Source organism: Coturnix japonica, chromosome 2, assembly GCF_001577835.2.
Source record: "Coturnix japonica isolate 7356 chromosome 2, Coturnix japonica 2.1, whole genome shotgun sequence".
NCBI lineage: Eukaryota > Metazoa > Chordata > Aves > Galliformes > Phasianidae > Coturnix > Coturnix japonica.
Window position 1 is genome coordinate 31,746,149 of NC_029517.1, and position 13,829 is coordinate 31,759,977.

The 13,829-nt window shown below is 37.6% G+C and overlaps 1 protein-coding gene across 6 annotated transcripts in view; it reads right to left on the minus strand.

Annotated features, from left to right (window-relative positions):
* TBC1D5 (TBC1 domain family member 5) overlaps positions 1-13,829 on the minus strand; it is a 285,215-nt gene that overhangs the window by 24,677 nt on the left and 246,709 nt on the right. For 4 of the 6 annotated variants that reach the window (XM_015853783.2, XM_015853786.2, XM_032443198.1 and 1 more), the window contains 2 exons: positions 4,178-4,210; positions 759-858 (listed from right to left, as the gene is read on the minus strand). In XM_015853783.2, the coding sequence (XP_015709269.1) occupies positions 759-858; positions 4,178-4,210 (133 nt within the window). The remainder of the gene's footprint in view (positions 1-758; positions 859-4,177; positions 4,211-13,829) is intronic. The other 2 variants (XM_015853785.2, XM_015853787.2) reach the window with 1 other exon arrangement.

The following is a 13,829-nucleotide window of genomic DNA, read 5'->3' on the forward strand; positions in this document are numbered from 1 at the left end:
AGTTCTAGCACACCTCTAACAAAACACAAAATCTTTAGAACAAAGACCATCTGTGATAAAATGACTAATTTTTTCTTAGCATTGTCAGTGGCTAATACAGTCTCAACTTTAATAGTTATAGCAGTATGATACTAATCACAGAACCTCAGGAGTTGGAAAGGGCCTCAAGAGATCACCGAGTCCAACCCCCCTGCTAGAGCAAGTTCCCTACAATAAGTTACAGAGTAGGCATCCAGGTGGGTCTTGAATATCTCCATAGAAGGAGACTCCACAGCCTCCCCTGGCAGCCTAATCCAGTGCTCCGTCACCCTTATCATGAAGAAGTCCTCCTATGCTCAAATTTTACACCATTACTCCTTGTCCTATTGCTACACAGCACTGAGAAGTCTGGCCTTATCCATCTGCCACCCATCTCCCTTTAGATATTTACAAATATTAATCAGATCCCTCAGTCTTCCCCAGGCTGAACAGACTCAAGTTACTCAGCCTCTTTTCATATGGGAGATGCTCCAGACCCTTTATCATCTTTGCGGCCCTCCAATGGACTCCTTCTAGGAGATCCTAGTCTTTTATGAACCAGGGAGCCCAGAACAGTGATTAGCATTATCTAATAAAACAACTGCATACATTAATTCAGTTTTCATTGTGACTTCTAAAATAACACGCAGTGTACTACATCAATATTATTTTTGTTCTAATCCAAACATGAAAGGAGCCTTTGCAAAGATCATCAGGTTAATACAGGTTATGGCACTTACCAAGATGTGTGTTCATCATCTTTGCACAATATTTGCACATAGCTTCCAAGTCGTTTAGCTGTCCTTGTAGGAATGAAATTTGGGCCTCCAATTCCTCTTCCTACAATAAGCATTGAAAAAAACAACACCTTTATACAGTATACAGTAAAATTGATTATACAACTCCTGAAATGTTTATATGTCTTCTAATTTTTCCTACTTCTTTGCTCTTAAGCAAAGTTTGGAAATGAAGAGAATCACTTTATGAATTTATTTATGAAAAGACTTCTAAATTCTTTGATGATTTCATGGATAGAGGATTTGGTCTTAATGCTTCAGTTTTTATTAATGTAATTTTTTCAACTAAAGAGTCCAAAAAACCCCTGCCTATTTTCCTGTATGTTATCCAGGAAAGGTTAAGAACTCACATTTATTTTCCAGGTTACCTACTTGTTTTTGCTTGTACACAGCACAACAGCAATGACTGAAAAACTCATCAAAGAGAAAAATTCACACTTCTGTTAGAGTAATTTTTACAGCAATTCCCTTAAAAGCTCAGAAAAAATACTTTTCTATTTCAAAACACATACAGTGAGACTAATACCTCAATGATGACGGCCATCATATATTTTGGGATATTTATTTGTGTCACATATGCTCTATATGTACGAAAAGCCTCCCAAGGCAATTGGAATTCCACAAAACTTTTAATGTAGTGTTTAGGTGAAAACTAATTTCAACTCACTGTCATACTGTTAGTCTACATTATCAATTTATTTAACAAAAATGTACTTACAATTTAAAATACCATTGCAAAAAATAATTTTAAGTCCCACATGATCTGCATCTGCAGTAGAAATTATAGCAACCAAGAATTTCTCTTTGAACTCTGAACTTTTGTTTGCTATTTACAAATACATCCAGTCTCACCTTTGAAGATGATACTGGGAGAAAGTTCACTGCTTCTTTAGAAAAAGACCTTTAAAGTTTAGACAGACTCAGTATTAAGCAGCTTTTTGTTTGTTTATGCAAGAACACAATTTAAAGAAGACAAAGGCAAAATAACTTCTGAGCATGCTGTTTTTCTAAGGAATTTATACAGTTTTATCATACTCTTTTTGATGGAGATTGCTGAATGTGAGAGTGTGAATTACATTTCAAATGAAATAAATGCAAAACTGGTCAGCAAGAATAAAGGGAATAAATCGATCTTCTTTTACACATACAAGTGATCTTAATCTCCACAACAAACCGAGATGCACAGGTAAGCAAAGGAAATATAACATATACAACATATTTCCAAAAGCAACTGATAAATAAAGAGAGATGTAATGGTAGCATTTTGCAAGATCCAGCAGTATCATTTTCTGGCTATGCATCTTTCCATCACACCTATAATCTACAGATATGAAATAATTTTTCATTACTATTTTCTTATGCTAATAAGCCCTCACCTTATTTTACTCATCCCTCATGCTTTTGAGAACTTAAGCCTCAAAGGGATTGAGTTGATGTTGGCAATTTATTGTTTCTGAAAGGTTAACCTCATTCAAAGCCTGCAATTCTGCCACAGCCTGTACATGCATATCTGTATTGCTTCTCAAGCAGTCTGCAGAAGACCTTGCATTTATAGCTAGTGATTGCAAGAAATAATCTACCATGAATTTTAGATTACCACTGCACTTCATGTCTATCTGTAAGATGGGGAGAGGAAGCAGTATTCAAGTATCTTACTATAAAATAACATTTTCAACAGTACAAAAAATATTAGTAATTGAAGCAGTTTATCTTGTACAACGGAATAAGAAAATTTAACATCTGGTAATTCATATCTCCACATTTCCCACACTATTTCTTCTTATTCATGGATCATGACAGCAGTAAATTGATTTTTAAATGCTTTTGGACAGCTCTGCCCACTTGAGCAGATTACAGAACTAACCTTTTCAATGGCACAAAAGTTCTTCGTCATCTGGCAGACGAGCTGAGTACATTGTTCCTTCAGCTCAGCTGGCATCTAGCATGGGCGACAGAAGCATTCTGCACACCCATTGCTCACAAAGGAGGGTAACGTGGCTGGGAACTCACAGACAGTGCAAGAGGTTTCCTGCCAAGTATGAAATCTTGCAAAAGGCTGAATGAACGAATGCACTTTGAGCTTCTTGTTAATCTGGCACCCTCAGAAAAGACACCAAGGAGCACTGCCAGCAGGATGAGCAAATAAGCAAGATAGTTAACTTTGCTTTTGACACACAAGAGACCCAGATGGATTGTTTGCATAGGAAGACAACACCCAAATGGTGATGATGTGCTATGAGACAGTGCCCTTCTGGGAGTCACCTGCAGCACTGTGGCAGGTGACTGTCCCCTGAGGGTGACCATTTGAGTGGGAGGTTTGCTTTGCAAGAGTTACCACAGCAGCAGGTGAAGAGTGGCCAGTGTGTTCTGATGGCTAACAAGAGACTCTCAGGATCTTTCAAAGCGTGAAAGTTTATCCCCTCGTCAGGGTAATTGTAACTGAGACTTGACAGAATGGGATGAAGACATGCACTCCCAAGGATAGAAACCTGTGACTTGTGACTTCTGGTAGCAGGAAGACTGCCCTATAGTGCAAGGTCCGTGTTGTAGAAGGACTACTTGGGATCACCTACTGTTCTGATTTCTTTCTGCTTTTTCATGCAGACACCAATTTCATGGTGATATGAAATCATTTTACCTCAAAAGTAACTGTAGGGCTCTTGAGCAAGGGAGAATGGGACATGAATCCTTGTATTGTTTCTCATTAATCCTATGGCAGAAAGGAAAAAGCCTGGATAGCAGCATTTATGGAGACGGTATGCTGAAGGCCCAGCTGGCTGAGTTTCTTAATGAGCTAAAATGATAAAAGCATATATTGAAATGGAAATGCTGGAAATGGAGAACACATATGTGTAAACAATGTCAGGAAACAAAGGACAAGCACACAGACACTGTTTGGGCACAGGAACAACACTCAGGACAAAGCCCAGCTGGAGCTAAAATTAATGTGGGACATGAAAGGGTAACAAGATGGAATTTTGAAAGTATGAGGACAACAAAAGGAGATTTGAAGAAAACATAGGCCTGCTGCTTATTAGGGGAGATAACAAAATAATGGACAATATTGAAAAGTCTACGGCAATACCATTTCTGCCTATAGCACTTTAGGCAACATCTACTCCCACATCTTTGCATGTACAGCTTGGGAAGTTTAGTGAGTACCTTAAGAAGTCAAATGTGTTCAAATACCTGAGATCATGGTATTTACACTCATGGTGGGGTAGCTGTAACACCCTATCTGCTTCATGAAAAATCACTGCGATTACAGGACAATCTTGATGACTGGAGACAGGTTAATTTCATATTCATATTGAAGAAAATACAAAGGAGGATCTAAGAAACTGCATAATAGTTGGCCTCACCTTAGTCCTTGGAAAAATCGTGGAGTATGTCCTCTTGGAAACAATTTCCAACGTGTAAAAGGACAAGACAACAATCAAGAAAGGTTGACAAGAATTTACTAAGAGCAAATCACGTTTGGCCCATCCAATTGCTTGGTATGATGAAGTGACTGGCCATGCAGATGAATGGAGAGAAGTGGATGCAGTATATTTTGACTTTATCCAGACTGTTTACACATTATCACTTGCAAGGTGAGGAAGTATGGGCTGAACCAAATGATTATAGGTAGGCTGAAAACTGGTCAGACTCATCAAGCTAAATTGTTGAGTCAATGGCATGACATCCAGTTGGAGGTTGGAAATGGACACAGTAACCCATGGACTGTTATGTAGACACTGGTTAAAATCTTCATTGGCAGATCATACGAGGAAACAGAATCTGAGCTCAAGTAGGTTTCCAGATGATGTGGAAGTGAGAGGAGTGGTTGCCATGCAGTCAGAACTTCAATTTAGAGAGACCATGAGACACTGGAGGCCTAAGCAAAATATGTGCTTTTGAGGTTTCTATTCAAGAAACTTTAACAAGTGCAAAATTCTGCATCTGGGAAAAAAACAAACAACTAAACAAACAATGCACCTGCAAAGATAGGAGAAGAACTAGCTGTGCTTCATGCCTGTTGAAAAGAATATGGAGGCTGCAGTATCTGCTGGGCTCAAGGAGAACTAACAAAGTGCTCACATCACAACTAGTGCAAACAGGGCTCTGGGCTACATTAGGAGGAATGTTGTCAGCAGATCCAGGAAAGTCAGTACTCGTCTCTATTCAGTGCTCTCCAGGCCTCACTGAGAGCATCAGTTCAAGAAGGTTGCTGAGAAACTGGAACAGGTCCAATACAGGGCTACTGTGATGTTTATGGATCTAGAGGATAGTCTTGGGCTAGTTTATTGTGCCAAATAGGAGACTAAAATGACTACTGGGAGCTGCAACAATATGGAATTACAGAGATGATGTATACAAATTCTCTGCAGTGGCAGATGATATATATGGCCAAAAAATTGCCTCTGACATGGTTCAAAATGGTCATTAGGAAAATATTCTGTATTAGGAGAGCACTGCAGCACTGGAAGAATGCCTATTCAAAGCCACTGACTTGATCCAATGTCAGTGATTGTACTTTTCCAAATAGCAGTTCGAGCAAAAGTCCCTTTCAATCAACATTTCTAAAACCAATCTATTTACAGTATCTTTCACTGTTCTGCAAATTATGAATGTTTTACAACTTTGTAAAGATAAGAAGCAAAACCAAAAGCCACTCCAGAGAAAGCACCTTTTTTTTCCAATACTTTAAAGTCAAATTCTTTGGCAATAATAAATGAAACAATGAATTTATAGCTGCTATTGTGCAGATGCTGTCAATTCTTCTCTAGACGGTACTCACTGCTCCTTTCTGTAAGTGCCAGCTTTTGTGTTACACTGTGCAGAGCCTGTGAGTTCCCTAGATACCATTTTTACTTTGCGTACAAAGAAGCATTGAGGACTTGATCCCTCCTACACATGAGCAAAGACCCATAGATTCTTTGAACTGACCGAATGTAAGTTAAAAGGAAAACTATGGTCCATCCTTCCTTAAGAATCTGACCTTCCAGCTCATCTAACAGATGCAGGACCAGAAAAACGAACAGTGATTTAAACTTGTTCAGTCACAGCTCTCAAAGTTTAACCAGTTGACCACAAAATTAAAAAAAAAAAAAAAATCTAAATAACTATCAGAACAAAAAATCATTGCCAAATTATTGAGAACAATGTCCTATAAAGCATGGAAGTGTTACAAGCTGTATAATGAAGAAGAAAATAAATTCAAATGGCAAATAATAGAAATAAAAAAGGGATCATTGCATAGGATGTGCAAATTAAATGATGTTATTTTACAGTAAAACATCTTCATATTTTCTCAAAATCTAGTCTCAGAATCTCAAAAAACTTTCCCACACCTTCAACACTGCTGATGATTTAGAGCTTTGTGGATGATCAGTAATTAATTTAACATGAGAATGAAAAGCAACTACGCTATCTATGATGCCTCACTGATGTAAATTTCACAAACCATCTCATTTAGAGCAGCATAGGATAGCATTTACATCTCTAATCAAAGGAAGAATTGATTTGAATAACTCAATTTTTTACTATTATCCTTGTAAGAGTGAATCTGTTCTCTTATTGTCCTTCTCCTTCTCTGTACCCAGAACCTGGCTTTCACTGTTACATCTCCTTTTTATTCTTGTCCCCCAAACTGATTTCCTTATGATGAATCATTCGCAATTTCTCCCTTATTTTTAAAAAATCTATACATTTCTAGTGCCTCCATTTTGTCCAAAACTCCTTCTTTCCTTTTTATTACTTTCCCTTTCATCTATCTTCTCACCTTTAGGAAGATGCCTCGGGAGATAAAATTTTTATATCCTTCCTTTCCTCCTGAGCTCTGTGGATTCAAATGAGATCTTCCACCATACTCATTTTTTCAACAAATTTTACTGTTTCAGAAAAACAGGCATGACTAACTGGCAGTGGTCATCGCCTTCAAGAACAGATTACAGCAAGTTTTACAGTTTTGACAGAGTAATACTACTCTTTTACAGTTCATCGCTTTACAAGCTGCAATAAGGTTTGCAAAAATGATTAAGGTCACTGGAATTTATCATCCTACACAAGCCAAGGTCTGAAGAAAAATTGTTTTGGCAGAAGCCATTCTTTTTCAGCCTTGCTTTTATCAGTTTAAGAAAGCTTTCTTCCAAATACATGACATGTAGCTTAACACAGAACTAGAAAACTGGAAATATCAATGCACAAATTCAGGTCTGTAATATATTTCCTTCATACTAACAGTAAGCATTCAGTCTTACTATTCAGGAATTGAAAGAAAAATTAGTTTTGTCTACCTCATTCATATAGAAACCCAAGGAAAAGCATACCCTTTGTTATCAATGGCTTACAATTACCTATGTCTCAATATGTCAACCCTGAACATTCAGAAAAAATTCCATTCAGGTGAAAACGGCTCTCAATCAGCCTGGCAGCATTACCAAGTAAGTGCAATGGAATATAAACTGTCTTTAAGACTATTTCAAGGTACCTAAGGTGCTCATCGAGAGTGTTGCAATCAAAAATGTAATGCAAAGAGTGACAGAACTATGTTGGAACAAAAGCCTAATTGTACTGGTTTGGTGGTGGTCAGTAATGGGTAGGGTGAAATGCAATGAAAAATGTATGTAAGAAAACAATCATGTAGCGGTACTGCCCAGAATACTCTCCCAGAGAACCCTTCCAGACTGTAAATATTTGCAAAGGAAAGGTAGTTTTTATTATTATTTTGTAAGCCTTTGGATTTTTCCTGTCTTAATTTGCTCCCTCATACATTCCTCTCTCCCAGTACTCATAGCAAAAGCAATAAAGAGTAAACCCCTGAGCACTTGGCAAATTGACAGGGCAAATTAGAAAACAATTCTGATGAAGTATTGAAACATTTAGAGGAAAATAACTGCAAAAATGACAGAAATTCTAAAGCCAGGGACTTGCTCAGAGTCTTACCAGTACTTAAGTGCTTATTCATAAAACATACACAAGGTATACCCTTAGGATATTGCTTGAATTTTGTATGTCAAATAAAATTCAGATGCATAGCATAAATTGCTTTCTCATTCAGTTTTATTTAAATTTCCCTCGAGAAAACATGTAGTGGTTACTGTTTCCATTTCGTGAAAATTTACTTCATTTTAATTCCTCAATCTAACAACTAAATATAATTAAATACAAGATTTAACTTACTAATCTTGAACCCCTGACAGCTGAATGTTGGTTGACACCTACAGAATTTATAATCTGTGCCAGCCACAGAACACAGCATGCGCTGACACACCAGAAACCACCATTTCTGAACAATAAAATACTTCTAAAAATTTATATATTAACTTATGTATTATTTAATTGCAACACATCCAGATAATCATCAGGAACAAGATCTCATCCTGCTTGGTGCCATACAAACATAAATAAAAAACCCTTATTCTGAAGGACTTTACAGTGCAAGCCAAGAGACAACAGATGGCTACAGAAAGACATATGGAGAGGACATGAAAACAATACGGTGATATTAGTTAGTCTTATAGACATGGCCTCAGTATGTTACCAACCAAACTGTTGCCAGAGGAAAGCAGGAAGTTTTCAGAGTGTTCTGAAAAATCATAAGGCATTTGCTTTGCTGATGATTAGAGAAATCTTCTTCTGCGTGGAAGGGGCTATGAAACGATTAGATGTGAGCACAGTTACTTTTACTTAATGATGCTCACCTAGGCCAAACTGGTGATGGAAAGAAAATGCAAGCACAGGACACGAGGGACTTGTGACTGCTGGCACTGCCCTGAGGAATGACAGTGAGACAGTTTAAGAACAAAATCCAAGAAATGCTGGAAGATCTATGGAATGCAACAAATCATGCACAACTGATTGTGGAAGAGTGGGCAGCAAGGAAATCTGTAATGCTTCATTTGGTAAGTAAATTGTTAGGACAACAGAAAGAACTTTAGGAAAATAGAAATTATCTCTTAGAATATAAATATTGATAAAACGTTTCTGTCAGAGCTGCTGTTAAATCTGTTGACTTAATCATACTGCAGTATTTCAGTATAAATAATAAAATTGAGATATTTATTTAGTTAGTACTTGGAAATGCCTATAAATAGACACATGGTCGAATGAGTTCCTCTGTTATTGGTTGGCATCACATCTTATTGACACTAAGACCACACAGACGACTAGGGCAAATGTAAGAAAAATGTGAGCAGAGGGAAAAAAAACAAAAACATTTTCTGAATTCAGAGCTCTCTGAAATAATGTTGCAACTATTCTTGAATGGATATGGAATGATGAATACACTGTTAGTCAACTTTGAATAAAATTCATGTTCCATATTTCAGTATAAAGTTACTGAAGTATTTGGTTGAATGAGGGTGCCAATTAAGAAGGATATACATATGCAATTATGCTTCTTAATTTTGCTGTCTCAGTAATGATGTAAATAAACTCAGTTTAACTTACCTAAAGTCCTTTATGAAGGACTCTTACAGTATACTTTTTGTTCAGCTCATCTTCAGTTAAACTTGTTTTAGGCATCAGTTGCAGAAGAGTTCCACTGAGCTCCTCTTTATCTAGACTAGATGCATATGACCTTTGATATGACTTCTACCATGAGACAGAATACGGGCCAGATTGGGATGTTATTATTTAGAAACTCCAAGTCTGAGGAGGGTAAAACTTAAGTATAGTGGTTATGCAGTGACAATAAATAGATACAAATAAAAACATTTATACAACCTTGTCAAAAGAAGTACAAATTCTGTTCTTTTTATATGGAAAGATTTAACCAAACAGACAAAATAAGAATCCAACTACTCTAAATTTAAGTGCATACCTATAATCCACTACACAGTGGGAAAAAAAATTCCCCAAACACAGAAACCATTTCCAGTCAAAACAAACAAATGGGCAAACAAAAACCCCAAGCCAACTGAAAGAATAGCCTGATATAGAGGGATGGCAATGCTTTTGCGGGGAGTTCAGTACAGGTCTCTGAGATCTTCACAGAAATGGACAGTAATTTTGTGGTGTTATCTTTGAAGAGTGGGATGAAGGGAAGAGATTTCCATTTAAAAGGAAAAAAGGGCAGCTCAAACCACCAGCATAAATCCCCAGATGCATTTCTCTTTTCTACTGGGATGCTAAAACATTAACTTCATTATTAATGGGTGGAAAGAGCATGCACAGAGCTAGTTTCTGTACCTGCCGAGCTGCTGATAACATGATTGCAAAGGAGTAAATTATCACATTTCTTGGCTCCTGAGTCACTTTGATCCTCCTGTAAACACTGCCTGTAGTCTTGATCACTCCAGATTTTGATATTTTTCAAGTCTTCCTTCACTGTCACAAAGGGCTCTCCAATTATTGAAAAATCTCTTACTACCATCCTTCGAATTACATAATTCTAATTTGCTTCCGTGCAGAAGTCGCTCTAATATGGTCACACGTACCTGAAGCTCTTGTACCAGGGAAAGACAACAGCTTACAGTGGTGTTTCTAATGGCCTCACAGCTCTGTACAGTGTACATACTTACTGCTCGTATTATGACAGAAAGATGAGCCACTTGGGTGTTAATTCAGCATTTATATATTTTTTTTAAACAATTAACTTCCTCCTTTTATCACACTACAGTTTATTTTCCCTGAAATGAATCACTCCAGAAAAGATAAGGAGCATTAGAATTCAAAGCTGCCACTCATGCATACAGCTGTCTTTTTACAAAACTATATGAAACATGTGAGTATTTCTAATAAAAACTTAAAAAGGCAGCTTATTTTTCCTCGCATTGTTTTCAGCTCTTTTGAGTCACAGCATGTTGTGAGTGCCTGAGGAAGGAAACGGAGAAAAACATCAGACTTCCTAAGCATCTCAGAGGTTTTTCTATGAACTGTGCTCACGTGACACCTGGCAGCACCACTGATTCACTATTATTCTCATCCACCTCTAAAATTAGACAAGCTGAAGTACTAAATAAATTACAGTTTCCAGGTGTCTGATTGCCCCGTCGCACCAAAATAACAAAAGCAAGTGCCCTAAAGCATTAATTGCAGTTAAATGTTAAGGCACTGAAGTTCATTAAACTTAAGCCACTGAGAAACAATCATCACGTCTTTAACTTCAGGCTTGATACACACTGATCAAGCAATTAGCTGTTAAACACAGGCACTAATTTATTCTGGCCACACATTATGATGTGTAACTGAAAAGGATCCTTTACTCATAGCATTTATATTTCCAAACAAACATTCAGCACAATTAAGTATGGACTGAGACAAATATTTTGCTTGAAGCCTTTTAAAGAGATTTAAAAAATGTCAGGGAGAAAATACATGAGAAGAGTCTCCATGATACGTCACTGTGCACAAAAGGCACGCTTTTCTTCGAAGGGACTTTTGTATGCATGAGTTTTTATGTGTAGCTGTCTCGTGTTAGTTTGATTATTATAGAATAGAATCACAGAATCATCAAATCCTGAGTCGGAAGGGACTTCTGGAGGGCATTTAGTCCAGCTCCCCTGCAATAAACAGGGACACAACAGAGAGATCAGGTTTTCCAAGTCCCTATCCAGCCTCACCTTGAAAGTCTCCAGGGACAGGCATCAACCACAACACTGGGGTCCCAGAGCATCACTACCCTCACCTTTTCCTTATATCCAACCTAAGTCTATCCTCTTTAATCCCTTTTATTTTCTTATACTACCTCTACTTGAGCAGAATTGTCAAGCTTATACACTTAAACCAGGCTCCCAAATCAGCAATGCAGATGCCTACTTAATTGAAAATGATTCCATAGATTAATTTTCTAATCTGCAGGGGCATTCTTAGCTAACTCCAAATCAGTCAAACTGGCAATGTAAATCACAGACAGTAACAGTTGCTTCTACCTGCTTGTAAGGACAATAGCGTACGCTGTCAAATTTGACATAACTAAGAAGTCTAGCAATCAAAGCTACCATGATGCAGAAATTTTTATTCAGGACTATTTTTTTGCTAAGAAATGAGGATTCTGATTGACCAAGTTTATAAATTATTTTAGTAAAGAAAATAAGCTTCTCCAGATTTTCCTTAGAAATATTTCTTAGTTTAAAGCCATTTACAGAATTTTCTGCCAGAATGTGAGACTCGTCAACCATATTTGCGAAATCAAGTTCTAATCAGCATTGCTCTTTGCTGAAAAGAAGCTCCCCTTCATGTTTGCTGAACATGTAACATCATCAGAAATAAATGAACCACAAATGTACCCAGTTTCCTCTGCTGAAAGTGGAAGTAGGCAGGCAATTTTCTAGGACTTTATTCCAGCAAGACTAACCCATCCTGAGGATAATGGACACTGGTCTGCATTATATATTAGTATGTTCCTGTTTTTGTTCATGGCAAAATGGTTTCAGAAACTGCGATGTGTCAGAAAGCAGTAAGCTATATAAAGAGAGAGAGAGCCATTTCACTGCTGAGCACAAAACAGAATTCCGAACACTTTTAGTGGGCCTCATATTACTGTGGATGCCCCATCCCTGCAGACATTCAAAGCCAGGCTGGATGTGGCTCTGGACAGTCTGGACTGGTGGTTGGTGACCCTGCACATAACAGGGGGGTTGAAATCAGATATTTTTGGGGTCCTTTTCAACCCAGGCCTTTCTATGATTCAGCTCTGAGACTATAGGTTCCCATCTTTAAATAAAATAGAGGACATCTATTTCTGTGTACAGTAAAATAGAGGACATCTATTTCTGTGTACAGTAGTAAAAAAGTCATTCAATTGATCTTTGTATTTGAAAAGAAATAAACAAAAACAAAAGCAAAACAGAAGACCAGATACAAGGCAAATGCTAGTATCTTAAAGAGTCCTTATGAGAAATGGAGTCATCTCATTCCTGGAGGCAATGAACTGAGTATCAGTTTTGATTGTAACTATTCCAGAGAAAGTCTATCTTGTTGGGCAGACTTTAGGAAAAAAAGAGTTTAAATAAGTCATATTCCAGTTTCTGCTGTCTGAGAATCACAAACTGGTTAAAGTTGGCAGGGACCTCAGTGTCCGTCTGTCCAATCCCTGCTCCAGCAGTGACACTTGAAGCAGGGTGCCCAGGCCCCTCTACAGAAGTGTTTTGAGTATCTCCAAGGAGGATACTCCAATCTCTGAGCAGTCTATGCTAGTGCTCAGTCACCCACACAGTAAAATGCTTCCTAGTTTTGAGAGGGCCCTTACACTGTGCACTACTGCAAGGAGTCTCACTCGGTCTTCTTTAAACCCCTTCTCCAAGTATACTAAGAAGTCATTCTCTGAGTCTTCTCTTTAGGCAGAACAGCTTCAGCTATCTCAGCCTTTCCTCTTAGGAGGGATGCTCCACTCTCTACCATCTTTGGGGCCCTTTGCTGGACTCCCTCCAGTACGTCATGTCACTCCTGCATAGGGCAGCCCAGATCTGGACCTGTGATACAGGTTACACTTCAGGAGCGGCTTGGGATGATGATGTTCCTGTTCATCCTTTGACACTGACACAGTAAATGTCCTATGGTCTGTGAAAATCACCTATTAAAATTCCATATTGAAGGACATTTTTTTTAAAAATGTATTCTATTCTCACTTTTTCCTTGAGAAGGATATTAATTAAAAGTACAGAGATGAAGGAGAACTGGATTCTCCTTCATACAATGTCTGCATTTAATATTTTTATACAGTGATCGATGCACGGCATGTTCCAACGATGCTAATTTCCCTGGAGCTTAATAACATAATCTCTTATTAGATTATTAGTGATTATTAGACACAAATGTTAAGTTTTTATAAATAAAACAAAGATATGAGCCCATTGTGCTTTCTATTTTTTTTTTCTTTTTTCTTTTTTCCTTTTTTTTCCCCTTTTTTTTTCTTTTTTTGGGCTTCCAGAGAACAGCTGTAAAGGAAACAAATATACCACTGGACAATTATGAGGCAGCTATTTTGGGACCTCAGGATGAACTTTTTGGAGTTGTCTTTAAATGGAACACTAGATAACATGAAACTTACAGGAATCACGAACAGATTTAAACAAACCTTTCCTCTAA